The 22,769-nt window shown below is 34.5% G+C and overlaps 1 protein-coding gene across 3 annotated transcripts in view; it reads right to left on the bottom strand.

Moving 5' to 3' along the window:
• Positions 1-22,769, bottom strand: part of HMCN1 (hemicentin 1) — a 520,282-nt gene that overhangs the window by 3,576 nt on the left and 493,937 nt on the right. For 2 of the 3 annotated variants that reach the window (XM_001375804.3, XM_056815652.1), the window contains 8 exons: positions 22,379-22,498; positions 20,841-20,975; positions 18,320-18,433; positions 17,115-17,240; positions 12,567-12,695; positions 10,822-11,172; positions 6,858-6,977; positions 2,062-2,188 (listed from right to left, as the gene is read on the bottom strand). In XM_001375804.3, coding sequence (XP_001375841.2) covers positions 2,062-2,188; positions 6,858-6,977; positions 10,822-11,172; positions 12,567-12,695; positions 17,115-17,240; positions 18,320-18,433; positions 20,841-20,975; positions 22,379-22,498 — 1,222 coding nt within the window. The remainder of the gene's footprint in view (positions 1-2,061; positions 2,189-6,857; positions 6,978-10,821; positions 11,173-12,566; positions 12,696-17,114; positions 17,241-18,319; positions 18,434-20,840; positions 20,976-22,378; positions 22,499-22,769) is intronic. The other variant, XM_016430009.2, reaches the window with a different exon arrangement.

Below are 22,769 nucleotides of genomic sequence, written 5' to 3'. Positions count from 1 at the left end.
CATCCCTAGAATTTGCATCATGTCTGATCCATAGGTACTTAATAAATGTTCATTAATTTGATTTTATAACACATTCAAAGTTGAGGACTGGTTATGTTGGAAAGAGAACTTAAGGAAGTCTGCTAAAAGCTAAAGATGTGGACGGTTCCACAGGGTCCTGTTCTGATGCCTCATTTTGGCATGGAAATGATCCCTGGGTTTTCAGAGGCTAAGCTGGCAGAAGACTAATAGAGGTTGATTCTAAAATGCTGGAAAGGCTTGCTTTCCCATTTCCAACCCAGGATAACCAGTGGCCTCCAAAGCTGAAATGGCACATTTTATCATTTGGTTGGATATGTTTAAAAGAATAAAGGCCAAATATGCTCTCTAGCTGAAACAAATAACTTAGACTTTTGGTGTCCAGGGAATTTCACTTTTTTGTTCCCTTATTTGTCATGGCTAATTAATTATGAATTATCCAGTAATCAGTTTATTCCTGATAAGTCGCTCTGTGCCTCAATAGGTCTAAGAAAGAAAAAAAAAACACTCTGCTTGGAGGATTTGATGTGAACCTTTCTAGCTTGGGAGAATCTGCCAGAGCATATTTGCTAGGAAAGTCATTCAAGAACTCAAGTAGGGCTATTGCCACAGTATTGTCCTCATGGAAGTCTCCTTATATTTAGATAAGGATATTTTGTGTATTTAATGAAGATACAGGATGTACATGCTCATAAAAGAACATACACATTTTTTTTTGCTAGATAATCTGTGGACATTTTATAAACCTAACAGATCAGAGTGTCTGTTAAGAATAAGGGATATTAATCCTCAAAACCGTTTTATTAAAAAAAGGCATTGACACCATAGCTGAGGTTATTTAACCATATTGGTGTCATGGACCCCTTTGGAAGTCTGATGAGGTGGCCATTGAGAATAGTATTGAAAAAAATAATAAAACACCTAAATTAAAAAATAAACTAATCACATTGGAATATAGTCATTAAACTTTAGATTTTTTTCAAAGTTCACAGACCCCAGGTCAAGAACCTTTGTACTTTATAAAGTTTTACTAAAAAGCAGAATTAAAGTACATATAGGATCATTTTCAGGAACTACTAATCAATCATTTGCCTACTCAGTTTCATAAAGTCAAAACTTCTCTTTGCCCCATTGTAAAAATGATTCTTGATCCATAGGAGGAAGTAAAATTTAACCATGATTCTCTGGGGGTTCTGGGCCCTGTCAAGAGGACATGGGAGACGGGCTCCAGCCAGCTTCTGACCATAGTACATTTATATCCCCTCTCCACCTGGTGAAACCCATTATCAGTATTCCCTGTGTTTGGGAATGTTATGCTGTTAGCACATTTTTTTGGATATGAGAACAGAAAAATAATAGTAGTTCAATCCAAACACAAAAGAGATAGTGATGCAGAGAACAGTAAAGTTAAGAAAGGCTAAAAAGTTTATAAGCAGAAATGTTGAATCATCTTTACATATTTCCATTCTCTCATTGAGAGATAGAAATGACCCTTCTTTACGTTCTTTAAACCAAAAGCAATGCAAATACCAATAACATGGAAATGGGTTCGAATCAAGAACACATGTGATACCCAGTGGAATCATGCCTCAGCTATGGGAGAAGTGGGGGGGGGGAGGTAAAGAAAATGATCTTTGTTTCCAATGAATAATGCTTGGAAATGACCAAATAAAATAATGTTAAAAAAAGAAAAAGAAAAGAAAAAAATCACAAAATGTAAAAAAAAAAAAAGCCTATGGTATAATGAGTAAAACTAGAATGTTTTAAAGGTTAAATAAGTATCATTCTCTATCTAATAAAGTTAGCTAATGGAGCAGAATTCTGCCACAGAAAACAATGGCAGCCAGAAGTAAAGGCTGGTTCTTTTTGAGTGATCTCATTATTTTTCAGAAATAAAGAATGAATAGACTGTAAACTTACTTCCCCTAAAAATGGCAACCACTGGGCACGCCGGACAAGACAATCTGATGGTATTTGTGGAAAGGGAGAGGAGTTGGGGAATTTTTTTAGAAAGAAAATGTGGGATAAAAAAGTGAGACCTACCCTGAAACAGGTTCTCGTTGATAGTTGGGAGGACACGGCGTGTCTATACACTGGTAGCTTCCTCTCATGTTGAAACACATTCGATTGGGTCCACAATGAATGTTCTCTTCCAGGCATTCATCAATATCTAATTAGATAAAAAAAGAACCACAGTACTGGTAATGTGGATTTAAAAATTATTGTGGTTGGGGGACTGCATACCCCAACATGCCCCAGGGGTCCCCTCTCTCCCCAGTGCTGGGGAGGGGCTACATTCCCTATTTCCTGGCATGGGATTGGTTTTGAATTGGACCAATCCCATGCTAGGGAGGGACCACACCTCCCTACTTCCTGGTGTGGGATTGGTCCGTAAATGGACCAATCCCATGCCAAGGAGGGAACTTTGAATCTGAGAAGATGGGGATGGGGGTAGTTAATTTCAGCCTAGGGAACTCTGGTGCTTTTTTCCCTTTAAATAAAGTCTGATAGTTTTCTTTTAGCTCTTCAGTGCTGTGAGTTGGAAAGGCCTTTGGGGCTTTATTATACAGTTCCCTTGCTGTTGAGACCACTGGGTAGGGCTATACTTACCTTTGGAATGATTTCTTCCCAGTCCTGGTTAACTAGTGGAATAGAGATGGGGGGGGGTGGGGATAGGATTCGATACACTGGGTTCTAATCCTGTTAGCCATTCATCAGATAATGAGTTAACTTATTTATATGTCTTGGTTTGTGAGGTAACATGGCACAGGAGATGAAGAACTAGGTTCATGCACCTCTGACAAATAATGGCTATATGATTCCTGGGCAGCACTTATTCTTTTACTGCTGTTCAGCTGATTTTCAGTCATATCTGACTGTCAAGTACCCTTTTGGGGGTTTTCCTGTCAAAGATCCTGGAATGATTTGTCACTTCCTTCTCCATTTTATTTTACAGATGAGGAAACTGAGGCAAACAGGGTTAAGTGACTTGCCCAGGGTCATGCAGCTAATAATTGCCTAAGGTCAGACCTAGCACTCTATCCACTGTACCATGTAGCTCCTTCAAAACCTCAACTCTAGCCCACTTTATTTCAGTAATACTTTTAATAGTAGATAGTGTATGAAACACAGATTTGAACTCAAGTTTGGTGGCTAGCACCCCACTATCTTGGTAGGGACTGAGAACAACATATGAAATGAAACTTGTCTGAGTAATGATAGCATTTAAATGACCACAGCCTTTTATTGGTTAAATTTGACCGGGATGGGTCTGTTTGTGCCAAATGCCCTACGTTATATAATCCCCTCCAAAGGACTGTCTTGTATGTTTCGTCTGTTATTATGGTGGCTATCTAGTTTCACTAGAACTTTTGTAGGGCTTATGAGCTTGGAGACTCCTTAGAGTACCAATTATTGTCTTCCAAGGCAAAAAAATCTACCAACCAAAGAACGAAAAAACAACGGCCACTACCACAACCAAACCAGTTAGTGGAAAGAGTAGTGGTGCATTTTTGAGCTGCCAATGTGGTAATGTCTGGTTTTTATTAAATATCAGGAGCAAGTTCTTTTCTGCCAGAAACTGAGTACAGTCGTTTTGATCCTCAGCCGAAACTCCACCATCTGCAGGAGGCTTTGTGCCTTTGCCTCTAAGTTTACCTTTTCTCTACCATAGCCATACCCATTCCAGTGCCTCAGGTATTAGAATATAAGTTTCTTGAGGCCAAGGACTGCTTTTGTTTTTTCTTTGTATCCCCAGCATTTAGCACAATGCCTAGCTTAGTAAATGCTTGTTTCCTGGTGACTTTTTTTTTAAATAGTTTAAATAGTTTAAAAAGTTTAAATAGTAATGCTTCCATAAAAAGCCAATTCAAAATGGGTTGAAATAGTTGGAAAGTCTTTAAGTATATGTCTGGAGCAGAATTTGTACAAAGGCACGGAGGTGAGAGATGGAAAGTCATATAAAGGAAATAGCTACTGGGACAGTTTGGCTATAATGGAAAGCATGGAAAGGGGAAGAATATAAATAGTATTGGAAAGGGAGGTGGGAACCAGATTGTAGAGAGCTTTAAATTCTAGTCTGGGGTTTTCATCTTTTATATTCCAAATAAAAAGAAGGTATTTAAGAGTTTTTTTTTTTTTGGAGTCTAGAGACATTTTCTGATCTGTATTTTCATAATAGTCCATATGGCAAGTGTGTGTAAGATAGATAGTATTATGGTCATTTCAGAAAAAGTAGATTCTTGCAATATTTAGATATTCACCAAAGCAATACATTATGATCCATATATCTGATAAAATTATAGATCATTTTTGCATATATGGACATATTAGCCTAGTGCTGTAATCCAATGTATATAGGATATAAATTGAAAATTGCTAGGAATTAGTGAGTGGGACTGAAAGTTAGTATAGAGAAATATAGTTTCTTTTTCCATATGTCTGAGAAAATTCCAGATTGTATTTTATAGATTCATATTATTTGAATCTATTATCTGTCCTTGTGTAATATCAATTACATTATGATTTACTTTTTTCAATATTGATTTAGCTTACATGACTAACATTCAAATATTAAAAAAAGCTCAGTGAATCAGTGGAAGTCTTTTGTTCCTCCTAAATACTTTTAACTTTTTAAAGATATTTAAAAATATCCTTTTATAGTTGAATTTTTAGTGGCTTAATTATTTTCTCTCATGTCTTTATGAAACCACAATAAAATGAAATTCATTTAAATTGCAAACATTTTGCATCCCACCTGTTTTTAATTTTTACACATAATTTTCCATTCTCCAAAGCATAACTGAGATCTGAAAAATAGTTTGGACTAATGAAACTGACAAGAGTCACTGAAAAACAAACTTGCATACCATAGAGAAGAAACATTATTTCTTGTGGATTCAACAGAATTTAAACTTGAGCAAAATTTTTCCTATGGCAACTTGGTTCCTCCAAGTATTTTGATATCAACCAGGTTGCTTGGTACAGGAGTCAGGAAGAGGGCTAAGTCACTATGGTGTTGACCATGAATATAGTTTGAAGGAGAGGACTCTTTACAGCTCTGATTGTTTTGCCAACTGTATTGCATTCTTGACATTTAGGGAAGGTGTTGCAGAATGAGGTCTCAGAGCACAGTCAGTGTCACACTCCCTCAATATTCCAATAATCACACTGCTTTTGATGAAGGATAGTTACATTAGACTAGGAAGGAATCAGGAATCCTGAGCCCTAGTTTTTCCACTAATTGTTACAAGATCTTGTATCCTCTGACTGAGGAGGTCTATTCCAATTCTATTATTCTATTAATTCTCTGAGCTTCAATTTCCTTATCTGTAAAATTAATTATATTATTATAAATTATTAAAACGAAATAAATTATATTAAATATTAATCTATAAAATTAATTAAAATAATCTGTAAAATTAATATAATGCTTTGTCTAGCTATATATCAAAGTTTTTTTAAGAACTAATGAAACTATGATCATTAAAGCATAAAGGCAGTATGCAAAAGTATTATTATTTTAGTGTCTCAAACAGTAAACTGCATGTAAAAATATGTAATATCTGTTGAATGATTAAAGTCTTGTTTTGGTGCTATTCTGGGGCACAGAAATGACTCTGGGTTATTAAAGGTTATGCCAGTGGAGATGATGAATTTCTGTCTGTAGCAGCTCAGGATAAATATGCACTAAGGTGTAGATGTGATGCAGTCTGCATAGTATTGGGTAGAGGAGTACTGAAGAAATTAAATAAAGTTTAAAATATATAATTGTATGGCACAGAAGTTTTCATTATTCAGGTCCATTTCCCAACTGGACAATGGGAAGTGTGTCTGTTTCTGTAAAGGTGATGAAAGTTAAGAAGGGTCATTAGATAAGAGGTCTGTCAAAATAAAGTAGTAACCTTCACTGGTCTTACCTCATTTCTGACGAAAGAAATCTAACCTTTCTTCCTCCTTTTAGAGAAAGAATACTTAACAAAACATAAGAGGAAGATTCAAAAAAAGTTGCTCATTCATGCAAAGAACATCCTAAGAGATTTAGTGTTTTGGATTTGTAATTTTCATAGGTAGAAACAATTTGGACACAGGATAATGATCTCTGTTTTTGGAGTTCTAATTTTTTGAACCTAGAGAAGAAGTGTGATATGGTAGAAAAAAATCCTAGATTTGAAGGAAAACCTTGACCATTTAATAAATGCATGAAATTTGGCAAGTAACTTATTCTCTCTGAACTTCAGTTTCTTCTACATAGTATTTAATAATTGAGATAATGTGTGCAAAACACTTTGAAAAACTTATAGGGCTACATTATGCCAATTATTATAACTTAGTGTCATGCCTAGGTCTCAGTTGGATGGTCCTACAGTCCAACTTGCTCTTGACCAAGAAATACATTTGCAATTTCCTTAACAAGTATTTTATCCCACCTGCCCTAGAAGAACATCACTTCCTGAGGCATCCCATTAAATATTTGGATAGTTGTAGGTATTAGGAAGTATTTATATTAAGACTAGCATATAAGGGACAACCAGGTGGCTCATTGGATAGAGAACCAGACCTGGAAGTGGGAGGTACTAGGTTCAACTCTAGCCTCAGACACTTCCTGGGACACTGGGCAAGCGATTAACCCCAATTATAAGACAGAAGGTAAGGGTTAAAAAAAAAGACTGACATGTAGTAAGTTCTTAATAAATGATTGTTCAGTTGAATTGAATTGAAGGAAAACCCAATCAGTGGGAAAGAGGAAGGGATAGAAAAAAGATGTATTATTTGAAAAAAAAAATAGCAATTATCGCTTCTTGTTTGCATGGTAAGTTAACATGGAGAAACATTCTTACCTTGACATGTTTTGCCATTTGGCATAAGTTGATAGCCAGGTGGGCAGATGCACTGATAGCTTCCAAAGGTGTTTTTACACTCATGCTGACAGGAATCTCTATTTTCACATTCATCAATATCTATTCAGGAAAAAAAAAGGCAATGTGTAACCCTGTAATACAGGTTATAAATATAGGTTTAAACTGCTAAAACCAAGTTATTACTATGCAAAGAAAAACATCTAAGGCTTTTGTATGAATGTTATTGCAACCTATATCAAAATGTTGATGCTTTTCTCCTACTATATCTGTTTAAAAAAATAAAGTCCCAATAGGCTAAGCTGCATATAATGTGAACCTCTTTTTTTTGTACGTGTGATAGCCACGGACTAACCATAATCTATAGGTAAAATAAGATTTTAAAAAATATACTTAACCACTATGATGTGCTAAATTCCTTACATTATCCAGAAAATTCAGTTTCTGTTTAAGTTATTTGTGTAATAGTAATCATAATTACAGTCTGAGCATTTAGCTTAATACACATGTGATGAAGTTTATAATACATAGATCCATGCATATGAATGTCTTTTACCACTTCAATCCATCTAATCACCCTCTTCTGCCAAAATTACTTCCCTTAAATGCAGATCTGACCATGCGACTACTAATCAATTGCAGTGGCTTTCTATTGTTTCCAAGATAAAATATCAGCTCCTCTGTTTAGCTGTTAAAACTATAGAACTTATTTCCAATCTATCTTTCCAGTCTCCCTGGATATCACTCCCCATCTTATACTCTCTGATCCAGCCATACTGGCCTTCACTTCTTTCTGTTTCTTACAAACATCTCCTCTCTGTGCCTTTGTACTAGCCATCCTAGAACAATGAATTCCTGCTTGGGTACCATATTTCTACATGAATATTCTACATGATCTTCCCAGCTGCTAGTACTCTCCCTCTCAAATCACCTTTAACTATTTGTATATATTTGTATTTATTTAAGTAATGTTTAGTTCTCTAAATTTTTGTCTGTAATTATTATCTCTTGTTTTAGAATACTTATCATAAATGGATATTATTTTATTTTCATACTAGTATTCCAAGTGCACATTGCTTGTCAAATAGTAGGCATTTAATAAATATTTGTTGGTTGATCAATTGGGATATATATTCATTCACACATATATAATTTTCTACAGTTCTAAAACTATAAGTTAGAGAGATTTTTATTTGATTATGAGGTTACCTGAATTTTACATATTAAAGCAAATAATTTTTCAAGAAAAGTAGTATTAATCAGTTTTATTACCTGTTGTAACACTCATGGGTAGCAGTAGATAATTGGAAAGACATCTTGATTTTTAAAAAAAAAAATAATATGCTTTGGGTTTCAAAATGTGTAATATGATTTTCTTGGTCTGAGATTTGTCTTGCTCTATACATTCTCCTTGGGCCTGACACATAGTAATTTTATTGACTGATTGATAAGGATAATTATATCTCTAAGTACACATCATCAAACGGTAGTATAACAGCTAAATTAATGAAGAGATAAAAATGAATTGATTATAAGGTCTAAACTAGCATAAGATTAAAGGAGAAAAAAGTAAATTGTTTTGACTTAAGCCTTTAAATTAACTACATTAAGATAATACACATGAAGATGATCATTTTCCATTTGGAAATTATTTTTTATTTTATCCTGTTATAACTTACCTGAAACCAAAATTCATAAAAGAGCAATAGAATGAATTGAAATCATTGTAGTAGACTCAAGTGTAATTTTGATAAAGGGAGAATTGCCTTCAAAACTGACTTCTGTATTCATCCCTCATGTTAAAACAGTGAAATGAGTTTACTTTAAAAAACTCAATTTTAGCTCACCTCTGATATAATATTATCATGTTACTTTGATTTTTAAATAAAAACAAAACATTCAAATGCTTTGTAAAATCATCCCTTCTGGCAAACAACCTAACAATCCCTGTTGTAAAATAATTTGACAATCTGAATAGTGTTCTGAAACTTTTTTGTGGACCAAATCAATTAATCACATACTCATTCATGTGCTAGAGAAGAACTTTTTTATATCCTCTTAAGTTCAATTCCTTACTATTGAAGTATGTTGCTCATCCAGGTGTATAGCACTGTATTCTGTGCTTAGAGGTACCTGGAAAGATTAGTGCATGAAAAGAAAAATCTAAAAATTACAGTTTGTTGGAGATGTATGCCTTTTTGATATGAATTAAAGAGAAGGAACTAGGTTGCTTGGCAGGTACAAAATAAGTAGGAAGGTTGTTCAATGCATTTGGCATAGACCAGGAAAAAATATGGGGAAGAAGATGACAATGGAGATGAGTTGGAATATGCCTACTGGGATGTAACAAAAACTCAGACGGAATGTAGGATTGCTAACTTGTAGAGAGCTTTGATGGAAAAAGTAAGATGTTGATCTGTGAGGTAATGAAAAGAACCAAAAGAATGGGTACCATTACCAAAAGGGGTAAAGGAATATCAAGGTGGAAATGATAGAGAAGGAAGTTGACCCTGTCAGCAGATGACAAAATCATTTGGAATGGTTAGAGGCAAGTGGCTGACACACAATCTTGATGGGGGTTAGAGTAATCCTGCATATGAAATAATAAAGAAGTGGTTAACCATATATATATATACACACATACATAAATATATATAAAGGTAGAGGGGAATTACCAGGGACTATGAAATTTAAGGAATGGGCAGTGGGTAAGATAAAGGTACTAACAATGATAAGGACTCAGGAGAAGAAGACATGAAGGGAGTAATAAAAGCTATCTATTATACTGTCAAATGGCATGTTTAAAAATTCAAGAACAAAGATCCTTCAGAATAAAATCTCAGAGTAGAAATCAAGGATGGAAGAACGATTTGCCAATTAAATACAGGTTAGATAGGATGAGTTTTTCTGCTGAGGGAGCCCTGAAGAAAGCCTCTGAAATACACAGAAAAAAGCCATTAGAGTTACTGAATGGATTACAAAGGTAGAACAAATATCACAAAAACCATGAAAACAAAGCTCAGGAAAGAGGTTACGGAGGAGAGATGAACTAAAACTCCAAGGAGAGGACTAGAATTCTATTTGGCTATAACTCTGATTTTCACAGATTATAAATTATTTTAGTTTATAATTTTTTTTTAGTATTGTGTTTAAGGAATGACCAATAACTAAATATTTTCTTCTTCCTTCCTTCGTCTTAATATTAATCTTCTTCATGTTAATATGTATTATTATATTATATAACTAAATACTATAAAACATAATAAAATGTACATCTTAAATGTTTATTTAAGATAGATCTATGTTCAAAACTTAACATTAAACCTTGACTTGGAATTTACAGTGACCTTTTGAAGGCAAATGAAATTAAAGGTCTATGAATTTTGTGAAGTGTATTCAAAAGATTGATTTAAGAGTAATGGTGGCAACTTTATGTCAGCCTTTTCCTCATATTCTTTAATAACATGCTAAAATTAGTCAAACCAGTTGTTTTATGACATATTACTTAATACTTTGTTATGAGGCTTAATATTTGACTTCTGAATCAGTGCCAGGAATAGCAACTGTCTAAGGGAGTTGGTTTATATAGCACTGCATATGCACTTTTATTTATTTCATTTTACATATACTTTGAAAAGTTTATTGTAAATACCCAGGGAGCTTCATTTCACCACTTGCAAAATTATACCTATTTTTTTTAAAGGAGGAGAAGAGAAAATGCAAACAAAACACAATGAACTATTAGGCTACAAGAATGTAAAAAGATTGTCTTTAAATTTGTGATTGCATTGGATGTTAGTGTTTCTGTAGCTTCTGAAATGCAAATGCAAATTCGAGGTCACGTGGTCAAGTGCACCCCAAACTATCAAATATGTAATAGACTAATTTGTAACCTCTGGCCAATAAGTGCATCCACAAAAGGCAATGTGATATGACTGACATTTACCTATACATGTGTGATTTCTTGCCTCACAGCCTTCAGGGCAAGTTTTTCTAATATTCCTTTTAGTCCTGGAGATAGATGTTCGGCTGTTTCTATACTCTGAGTAGGAGCTGTAGCGATTTGAGTACTGTCTGTAATGCTGTTGAGGTTGATTGTTGTCTCTCAGAGGGGAGTACTGTGCAAGATTATAGCTACTGTAACGGGCACCATAATTTGGCAGCCTCTCCAGTCCAGCGCATGATTTCCCGTCACCTAATAAATGTTGTCCAGGTGGACAGATACACTTGAAGCTGCCAGGAATGTTGGTGCACTGATGTGCACAAGGTTTAGGCACCTGTTCACACTCATTAATGTCTGCTCATTTGACATAATTCAAAAAAAGAAAAAAAAAACACACAACACAGAAACAAAGCATCAGTCTGTGAAAGAAACTGAGGACATGTACGACGTTACCTGCCAAAGCCAGGAATACACGAAAAGTCAAGTACCAACAAATACATGCCATAGGGTTCTTGCATTTTCCTCAAAATTTTCTATCAGACTTTGTCAACAAAGCTCTTTATGTATGAAAGATTATCATGCCATTTTGAAATATTTAGGAAAGTTAACATTCCTCCCAAAAAACTCCTATTCGTAAAGAATTTTAAAAAATATTTCTATCAGAGGCAAGATGGAGAGAAATTGTAAGAAGTCTAGATGAGAATTTTTAAAATTGTAAAAAATCCTCATGAATTTTAGAGCTGATGTGGTCTGAAAGTTCTGCCAATCTCTTTCTCTCTCTGTATGAATTTTATCTTGTTATATATTTAAAACTTCTGATATGGGGTATTATTTAGAAATTCTTATAATAAATTATTTTACAAACTTGTGTCTTTGTGTATATACATATATTATATATTCACATATATATAAATGAACAGAAATAGTGTGCACTATAAATTTGTTTTCACAGTAACCAATCTTTAATTGTTGGAAGAACTTATCATAGATTCACAAATATTTACTATGCAAAGAGAAAAAAAAATATTCTTGATAAGAATGTAAGGCTGACCACTCCAAACTTTCAAGTCATTATATGTTTTTGTTTATAAAGCAAAATTAACTAGTATTATGACAAGAGATTCACAACATATTAAAAAAATCTTTTTGATTTTGGCCATCTATGTAAATACAAAATGAACTTTTTGATGTATGTGGATGTATGCAACTATTATGGATAATTAAAAATAGTTCTCATATGATGAACATTTAGTACCAAAATGCCATAGCAAATAACTTTTTATTTGCATTTTTGCCCTTTGTTGGCTTTATGCTTATACAAACACAAATATATATATATATCACAAGTATATTTTTCAAAAATGTACTTTTAAAAGTTCCTTAAAACATAATTCTAATTGTAACATTGGAATGTTGATATAAAGCAGGTAAAGAATTGTTCAAAGTTGTATCATGGAGACATTAAGTTAACTTAGTCTTCATTAAGCTAGGAAAATTAAGAAATCAATATGACTGAATTTTGAGTTCATATATCTGAATTCTTTTAATTTTCTGAATTATTGGGGAGAGTTTTCCTTGATCAGAGGAGTCAAATCTAAATGGATGCAATCTGGACAAGTTATCAATTTCAAAAAGGATAGGTCTCTCTGAGATGTTCAGTGCAGATAACTAAAGGCAGTAGTCTGGAGTATGAATGCGTATTAGTAGTAATTTTATTATCTATTTAGTAAGATTTCCTGTTAACTCACCCATACAGGGTCTTCCAACTCCCTGAGACCGATAACCTCGTGGACACACACAACGATAGCTTCCTCTTGTATTTTCACAGATCTGGTTATATCTGCATTGATGAGTGCCATCTTTGCATTCGTCAATATCTACAAACATAGAGGTAACAAGAAGTGATGACATTTCCCCTCTCAAAATCCACAGTACTAATGTTTATCTTAAAACACATAAATCTGTTACAAATTCTAAAGATGACAGAGACTTGAATTCTCAAAGATTATAAAAAGAATCATATAATTTGTCTGCTAAGTTTCTTCCTTTTTATGAAACTCTTGTCTTGACTTTTCAAAACTATAAGATCCTTGCTTTCCTCCTACCTCTGTGACTATTCTTTCTCTGTCTGGTCTCTGTTTACTTTGGTTCCTCTTCCCTTTATTTTTAAGATCTTTGTTAGTATTCCAACCACTGGCACAGATTTCAACTTGCCCATGTGTTCTTATTCAGTTTGATTTTTGTTCATGTCCTATAAATCCTTCATAGGATGCAAGGTGATGTAATAAAAAGAAGAGTTCTAGGTCGAGGTGAGCTTGGTTCAAATTCTAATTCTCACACAACTTTGTGACTTTGAGCGAATTATTTATTCTTTTTAGATCTCAGTTCTCAGTAAAATAAGGGGGTTGTTTTAGGGAGCTCTTTCCAGCTTTATAGCTACAATATTGAGATTTTGCCCAATGTACTGGACACCTTTTTGGGCTTTAAATAATGGATGGATATCAATGTAAATCTTAGTGTTCATTTTATCCTTCTTTCTTGTTACATGAGTGGCCTACCTCTCTTTTTGCACAAGAGCTTTAAAAGTAACCTTCTCCAAGGTTGTGCTCTTAGTCTTCTTTCTTTATCCCCTTTGGTCTTTTACTATCTTCTACAGCTTCAAATATTATATCAAAACAGATGATTCTCAAATCTTTATTCCAGAATTCTAATTTCCAACTGAATGGCTACCCTTGGATGTCCTACTCAAACCTCAATTTTAATACCTTCAAACTTTAACTAATTTTTATTTCTAAATTGGTTTGTCTACCTACCTTCCTTTTTCTTGTTAATGGCACCACTATTCTCCTAGGCATTGAGTTATGTTCATTTTACTTTCCTAATGTATTTTGGAAATGGTTTTTGGTTCAGTATTGTGGGTAAGCTCCTCATTTGAGTTACTGCAATGGCTTCCTTACTACTTTCTTTGTCTTTAACTTATATCCTCTCCAATCCATCATATATTCAAGTATGCACTAAAATGGATTCTCATTGATGTGGATGCTTCTTTCAGTTGTAGAGATCACAACCCTATTCATTCCTGTCTATCCACTGCGATTTGTCTTTATTTTCCATCAATTTTACATAAGGAGGTCCACTTGACATGGTGGTAACTATCCACTGTGCCACCTAGCTGTGACCAATAGGTCAGCTATTGGTTTTTCTTGGTTAATTCTGGGAATATTAATGAGGTCTGATGTGCTTGTCCATGATTTTGGTCTCTTTCCTTAATTCACATACCACATGAATTTAACCTTTAATACCCATACAACTGCATTTCCTCCAGCACAGAATCCCTCTACGTGCCTTAGGTCCAGTCCAGCTTTTTTTTGCCATGTTTGTTCTCTTTTCTACCATTTCTCCTACCTCAATAAGTACATTCAGAACCAAAATGCTTAATTCCAAATATGGGATTTACTGCCTTTGATGGCAAAAAAGATTTTGTTATAAAAAGTCTTTGCAAATCTTTTCCATGTTTCATCTGTTTGTTATGCTTCTTCTAGCTTCATCTTTAAATGCCCTTGGGCAGACTTTGCTTAGTTAAGTCTCTCGCCAAGTTTTCATTAAACTGCTTTCTTTACCCTACATTGCTCCTCTCTGTTTTATGAGGCAATACTGCTCATAATCTTCCACCAACCTTTCTATGAGTTTACACATGAGTTTATTTTCTAAATGACTATTGCCTTTGGCTTCCATAGATATGTCTTGGCAGGTAAATCAAATGTCCACTGGTGAAGGTACTTTTTGAGCTCCTTTGCTTTCCTTGTCATTGCAATTTTTATATGTTGTTTACACCTCTGTGTGAAGCTATGATAATAAATGTGTGTATGCTCTTCCTTTTTTAGGTATCCCATTTCAGGGCATCAATAACATGCTTAAGTAGGTCAGGTTGTGGTTGTTTTAATTAACTACTCTATCTTCTCACTTTCATTCTTCTAGCTTGGTAATAATTTTTGGTTTTGTTTGAAAAAATTGGTGGTCTGATTTATGGGGATAGCTGATTCAGGAATGATTCTGACCACACACGCTCTTAGCATCCTAGATTCACAGATGGAAGCAGTCTCAGGGGTCTTCTTATCCAATAACCTTAATTTACAGATGAAGAAAATAAGTTCTAGTGAGGTTAGGTGATTAGACCAAGGTCAGAGTGGCAGAGCCATAATTCAACCCAAGCCAACTCCAAATCCATTGCGCTACTCTACATTTAACATGTTTTTTTTCCCATTTCTTAAAATACAGTATATTTCATTTTTTGGTAAAGTTTTTGGATGATTGCCTTGTCTCATGTGTTCTGGTTCTTTTCTCATAGGATACATTTATGTTATACAATCATGAGGCTTCTGTGCAGTCTACAAGTCTTTGATTTATCACTTATTCCTTATTAATGTTTTCCAAGTTGCTTTTTTTACATTGTGACCAATTCCCATCTTTGTATTACAGTCACCAAGTATCTAAGTAGATATTCATTTAATGTGGAGAGTATTATAAAATTCTTCATATAATTTCCCTACCTCTCCACCTTCTGCAACAAATTTCAATGCAAAAATTGCACTTATTTTTATGGTATACTCTTTGCAAAAACATATAATGAGCATTACAATACAAAATGATCCAATGTCTGTCTTGAATTTATTTCTTATTGACTTTGGATGCATAATATAGCCAGACCTTCCACATTCTTTCTTTACTTCCCTAAGGAAAAATTGTAAACCATATTTCCATTTATTTATCTATAATTTTCTTCATTCTTCTGGTTTTGTTTACATCAAGAATGTCAAGATATGTATCATTAATTCCTCCTGTCTTACTGGATATTTGTTAGTCATTAGTTAAGAATCTTACATTTTGAGTACAATGGCTAAGTTAAAACTTACAGATGGTCAAAAAACTGATTTTTTTGCACCTTCTGCCCTTTATTTTATTGTTCTGTCACTATCACTGTAGAAAAAAGAGGAACATAAAACATAAAAATCATATATTTTTTTTGTTTTGTGGGTTGTCATGAACAAAGAATTAAAAACTACTAGTCATGGTAGGCAGTTGAAAAGGCAAAATAGCTGATGAGGTCATCTAGATGCTTCTGGTTGTAGACACCATGATGATTTCATATAGATACCCCAGTTAGTGTGTTCTGTCCCTCAATTACCATGAATTTATTTTGTACATGTAAATGTCTCCTCTAATACAGATGTAAACTTCTTGAAGGCAGGGAATGTTTTATTGTTACCTTTGTTTCTCCAGTAGATGACATCTCCATAGCTACTTAGAGAGGCAGCTTTTCATCTAAAAGATTTATTATGTTGCTGGGATGATATTTGAAGCTTTTCAAGATTTTAGAACTTGTTAGTGCTTGAACTCTGCTGTCACAGCTTTTGTGAACCCAAGTTTACCTCTATATGTAGGATGCTGCCAAATTATTCTCACTTAAGAACGGCTTTGATCAAGTTATTTTCCTACTCAGAACCTTTACTGGTTCCCCATCACTTAACACATTAAGTTCAAATTCCTTATAACCTTCCATTCAAGTTCAAGCTTCTTTGTATTATGGTCTGGGAGCATTTCTACCCTTATTTCTTATTCTCTAAAGAATACAGGCACTTGCAGCCAAACTAGACTATTTGATTTTCCTCTTATGTACGTGGTACTTTCTCTCCTCCTTTATTAATATTGTTCCCTCTGATTACAATGTCCTCCTTTCAATATTCAGAATTCGCCTCTACTTATAAATATCCTACTTATGATTTGGGGCTCAGCTCAAATGTCACCTCCTTTATGAAGCTTTTCCTAGTTCTTTCTAACTGAGTATAATTTATCTCTCCTCTGAATCTCTCTAGAATTTAATTTGTACCTTATAATCTGCCATGAATTAGAAATATTCATGCAGTGAAAACTATTGTCTTTAACTCTTTGTTCTTTGATCATAAGTCAGGATAAAATATTTTTTTTCATAGAATCACGTTTTACACTCATTGAAAAACAGCTAAAGTCTTGAATTTCTTTCAGTTCACATTGAGAGAATCTCAAAATTTTAAGCTATCCCAAGACATTGAAGAGGTCTAACAAAAGAAAGTACATTTATTAATAGATGTAAAATTAAGAGAAAAACTGGTTTCAGTTACTGATCCCTCAAATTAAAGTGATTATTTACCTTTGAGATTAACTTTGTTAAATGTTTTAAAAACTAAATTGCTTACTTGGCTTGGTGATGATCAACCTTCTGAGACTGATCTTGACTGTGGAAATATTCATATACCTACCGATGCAGGTTCCGTTTTCAGCTTTGGTCATTCCATTTGGACAAAGATCAATGCATTTATAGCCACCGCGTGTATTTTTGCAATGCTGATCTGGTCTACATACATTCTGTCTGCACTCATTTACATCTTGATTTAAAAAAAAGGAAAATAATTCAAATTGAGAATAGCATTCCTTCCCATATGGAATAAGCAGCCTGGATTTTCAAGTGCAATACCATCATCAAAACCAATTCAAACTTCAATTGCATTGTCCATAAGATTCAATTTGATCAGAGCACTACTTCTCAGGGTTGAGATGAAAATCAATCAGACAATGTATATGAAATTATTTTGAACAAATACAGAAACACACAATTATAAAGTATGATTGTTATAAATGCCTCTACACATAGACTTAAGACAAAATGTGAATTTATTTAATCATTTTTTGATTTCAACTAATATGTGATCGAGAAGCTGATCAAAAGCACCACAATAATAATATTGTAGTGAGAAGAAGCAGAACACAAAGGGAAAAAAGACTAAGAAAAAATGGTCAAGTAATAAGAAAGTGAAAACATGGTACGTAGCATTTGCATTCATATTGTTTCTAAAAGGACTCTATGGATATAATGTATTTTTACTTTTTGGGTGCAGACCACAATTTCATTAATATAGGAACTGTCTGTGCTTTTGTAGATTGGTACTTTTTCATCACTATACAGTCTTAGAAAGTTCTTAGGGATCAAGTGATTTGCTCAGGGTCACAGAGCTAGTCAAAGATAGTAGTTGGAAAGCACACAGTTTTTCACTTATTTTGTTTGGGGTTTTGGTTTTATATGATTATTCATTTACAAAACTGAACAATATGAATATATGTTTTGCATGATAATACATGTATAACCCAGATTGAACTGTTTGCCTACTCTGGGAGTGGGGAGAGAAGGGAGGAAGGAAGGCAATTTGCATCATATTTCAGAAAACTCGTGAAAATTTCTTATTACAGGTAATTGGTAAAATAAATAAATAAAATGAAATAAAAAAAATAGTTTAACTAAAATTTTCCTGACACTAAGCTGTCTCTGTATCCATTATGTCAGTTATCCTCTCATGCATTAGATGAACTAAATATAAACCTGGCAATAAGTAGTCTCTGAAGTTGTTTAGGTTATATTACAAGAAGTCACAAAAAAGTCATGGATTTGAAATTAAAGTCTGTTTCCTACCCATGCATTTTCTGCCTTTAAGTTGATAACCAGGTTCACATCCACAGTGAAAACTTCCAATGGTGTTGAAACAGCGCTGGTGACAGGAATTAGATTCTTGACATTCATTAATATCTATTAAGAAAAACAAATCATAAAGAATAAGCAGCTGTAACTTTGGGAAATTTATTTATAATTCTTAGTCCTTCACATCCTGTTTCAATATTTGTACTTATTGCCATCTCCCTCTAAGATCTTTTTCAAAACCAATCAAACATATCATTCTGGTAGGAGCTTTTATGTCTGGTGGCACTACCAATTATCCAGTCTACCATTTTGTATTGTCAAGAGTATCTTTGAAACTCTTTTTTTTTTACTTCTCATATACACTTGAGAAATTAATCCTGCTCAGTTGCTCTATGCTCCAACCAAACTGGACAATTCCTTTCACCCAGGTCACATTCTGCGTCCTTTACTTACAATGCTCCCTTTGCTTTGACTGCTCTTTCTCTTCATCTGCTAAATTCACACCCATCCTTTCAAAGTCCCTTCAAATGAGTGGAGATTTGATCATGAAATTCCGTAAAACGCCACCTTTTCTAGATCCCTCTGTATGGGTAATGATCAATCTTCTCAGGCCTAAGGTAACACCCTCTAATGCAAGGATTCTTAATATTGTGTGTGTATGTCTATGTCATGGAGCCCCTCAGACAGTCTGGTGAAGCCTATGGTCCTTTTCTTTGAGCAACCTTTTCTAATGCATAAAAATAAAATATGTAGAATTACAAAGATAACAAATTATATTGAAATATATTTATCAAATATTACCAAAAACAAATTCACAAACCCTAGGTCAAGAAATCCTTCTCTAATGTATTTTTCCCCCTTTGTGCCTAGCACAGTGTTCTGAACACTACTAACTAATGGTCTATTTACTTTTTATTGACATTAAATGATGAGCATAAAAAACGACTACCTAATCTATTCCACCACCACAAATGTAGGGTAGATAGTAATGACAATACTTCTTTTCTTCAAATAGCTCACATTCCTCTGACAAATAAAATTCAGAGCTGGAGATTTACTGACCCATTGGAAAGACAATTCCAGTGGGGGAAGAGGAGAATTTTAAAAATCTCACTTGGACTCATCCTTTCCTCTCTGTTGTATTGCTATTACATTATTTCATGATCATCACTCCCTTTCTAACTGTGCTCTCGACTTTCACTCGCTAGCTTCCCATCACCCGACAGGATGATCAATGACAGAGTAATCTTCTAAGACATTTTCATCAAGTCCTTTTTCTGATTAAGGAAGGGCAATGACTCACTGTGGTCTTCTGGATCAAATATCCGAATTCATTAGTCTGTTATTCGAGGCCTTTGATCAGTTGATTCCTCTTTACTTCTATCTGACTCCAACATGACTCATACCCTCTCTCTGCTCTGGAGGTTTTTTCTATTCCTTTTATAAGCCATTCTCATTTCTGTCTATGCTCATGTTAGCCTTTCTCCCTCCAGTGCTGTCTACCAATTTATCTTCTAGTCAAAATCTTGGCTCCAAAACCTAGATCATATCTCTTATCCAAGAAACTTAGCTTCTACTTCTCCGTTTCTATAGCACTATCTATATTGTTTTTGCCACACAAACGAACACTTGGTTATATTTCAGTCTTGCATGATTCCCCCGATTAAACTGAAAGCATACGGGTCCAAGTCTTCTACTTCTTTTGTACCTTGCACAACATAGTAGGTGCTTTATGAACTGAAAAAAAGAAGTCTGTGCCTTTAAATTAGTATGGTAAAAAGCCATTTCACAACTACTCTCAATATTGTTTTTATGGAAAATAACAATATGAATATGAAACAATATGAAACAAAAACTATATGAAAACATTGTGGCACAATCGAATGTAACAGACTTTTCTACTAGCATCAATGCAATGACCCAGGACAATTCTGAAGGACTTCTGAAGAACTGTGGGAGTAGAAACACAGAAGAAAAACAACTGCTTGATCACATGTGTCAATGGGGATATGATTGGGGATGTAGACTCTAAATGATCACCCTAGTGCAAATATTAATAATATCAAAATAGGTCTTGATCAGTGACACATGTAAAACCCAGTGGAAATGCTTATCGGCTGTGGGAGGAGGGAGGGAGGAAGGAAAGGAAAGAACATGAATCATGTAACCATAGACAAATATTTTAAATTAATTAATCAAATAAAATTTTTAAATAAAAAAATCTTGTCTTTAATAACTTTTAGAATTCAAAGAAGTTAAGTTAAGGAACTAAATGCTCTCTACATTTTACTTTGGGTTTCTTCCTCTTCTTATACAAAGAGTAAGATCTTATTGGTATAGCTTACTTATATAAAGAGAATTTATGGAATCATGGGGGCATTAAAATGAGAAGAGGACAGTCCTATCCAATACAAGGCATTTAGAGACGGTTTCTTTGATGTGAGGTAAAAGGCGATTGGTTTTGTTTCTCAGTGTAACATGCACTGAACAAAAGGGTCTCCATTCTCAGACATACCCTGACAACTGAGTCCATCAGTTGTTCTCCGAAAACCAGTTCCACATCTGACCACACATCGATAGGAGCCAATGGTGTTGTCACAGTCCTGACCCGCATGGCAGCTATACCCGCCCAGAGCACATTCATCAATATCTACAATAAAGTGAATCAGTTAATTAGGGTGAATTGAATACTTAAGTTGAGAAAATATATTCAGGTTGAGAGACTTGAGACTAATTACTAGAATTCTCTTAAGAAAAATGTTTCCAAAAGGAAAATAAATATAAATAATATATAAATATATTTATTTTGGGTCAGTGGTTGGTGGATCAGAAGCAGAGAGGGGGGACTATATAAGGTAATTTCTCCTTTTCTGAATCTAGAAAGTGCCTGCCTATGCCAAAAGTAGATCCTTTCCTTTTGGCATTCAGTCATCAAACTAGATTCTTTGTATTTTGGAGCAGAGACTTTTTTTGTTGCTCTGTTAAACTGGTAGACACAGTTTGCCATTAATGCAATTCATAGGCTCCCAGAATTAGAACAAACCTGAGAGGCCACCTAACATTAGATCTGGGGACCTAAGAATCGAGGTTTTAAGGTTAAGCGCCTCATCCATGGTCACACAGCTAGTGTCAGATGTGGGATCAGAACCCGGGTCCTCCTTTCTCCAAGCTCAGCACTTTATTTTTAACGATGCTGTCTCTAAGGCTATGTAAGATGGCAGTTACTACAGAGCTAGTCCAACAGCCACATTAACAAGGCTAGCCACCCCAAGAGGAAGGAAGCCCGAGGCAGTACAGGAATCAATATTTCCTTTTATTTCCTCAAACCCTGGTAGAAATGAATTTTGGTCTGCTCAAAAAAAAAAAAGGATTATAGCATCATGGATTTAGAGTTATAAAGGTTCTCAGAGATTATTATGTTCAACCCCCTTCTTTTACAGATGAAGAAACTGAGGCTTGGAGAGGATAAATGTAAGAGGATAAGTGAGTAAATTCAAGCTAACACAGGTAGTAAGTGGTATAGCGATGAGGTGTCCCCAAAGTCTATTTTAAGCTCATTAAAGATACTGCACCAAGACTTTTAGGTCATCCTGTCTAACTCATTCCCTCTGATTCGAAACCCAATGTACCTCTTCCACTGACCTCATAGGCTAGTCACTTAAAATAATGCTTTGCCAAACTTGAAGCAGTTAATAAACATAAGTTACGTAGCACAATGGAGAGAAAAACCAGACCTAGAGAGAGAAATTCTTAGGTTCAAATCTGGCCTCAGATACTTCCTAGCTATGTGTCCCTGGACAAGTCACTTAACCCCAGTTGCCTAGCCCTTACCCCTCTTCTGCCTTGGAACTAGTACTTTGTATTGATTCTAAGTCAGAAAGTAAGAATTTTTTTTTAAATGAAAATAAAACATAAGCTTTTATCACCAATTTGGGGTAAAGCATATAGAGGTTGAAGAGAAGCTGGGACTGGAGCGTTTATTCTTTTTTTGTGGCTTTGATTAAATCTTTGTCATCATCAGAATGTCTTTAATATTTGAAGTTTTATCAATACCTTGACACGTTCTTCCATCAGCAGCGATGGTGAGACCTTTGGGGCAAGAACAATAGTACGTCCCCATAGCATTATGACAGCTATGAGAACAGGGATTTCGAGCTGCACATTCATCTTCATCTGGAAAAAAAAAGAGAAACACACATAAATGTCATTTAAAAACTGTACCTTTATGGACAAAGATCTGTTCAAGTCGTGAGCCATAGTCATTCTTGCTCATAAAAGAGGTTCACAATGTCAAATGAGATGGATATCATCTTAAAATGTTAATACTAGAAGCACTTATGAAAAATAAGCCTTCTCCTGACTCAGACTCCCCAAAATGCTTCCCATGGCTATCTGACTTACAGGTTCAACTGTCTGAAATCTAGAGCAACCATTCAATGGAAAA

Source organism: Monodelphis domestica, chromosome 2 (genome assembly GCF_027887165.1).
Source record: "Monodelphis domestica isolate mMonDom1 chromosome 2, mMonDom1.pri, whole genome shotgun sequence".
Taxonomy (NCBI): domain Eukaryota; kingdom Metazoa; phylum Chordata; class Mammalia; order Didelphimorphia; family Didelphidae; genus Monodelphis; species Monodelphis domestica.
This window is presented reverse-complemented; position numbering and strand designations above follow the sequence as displayed.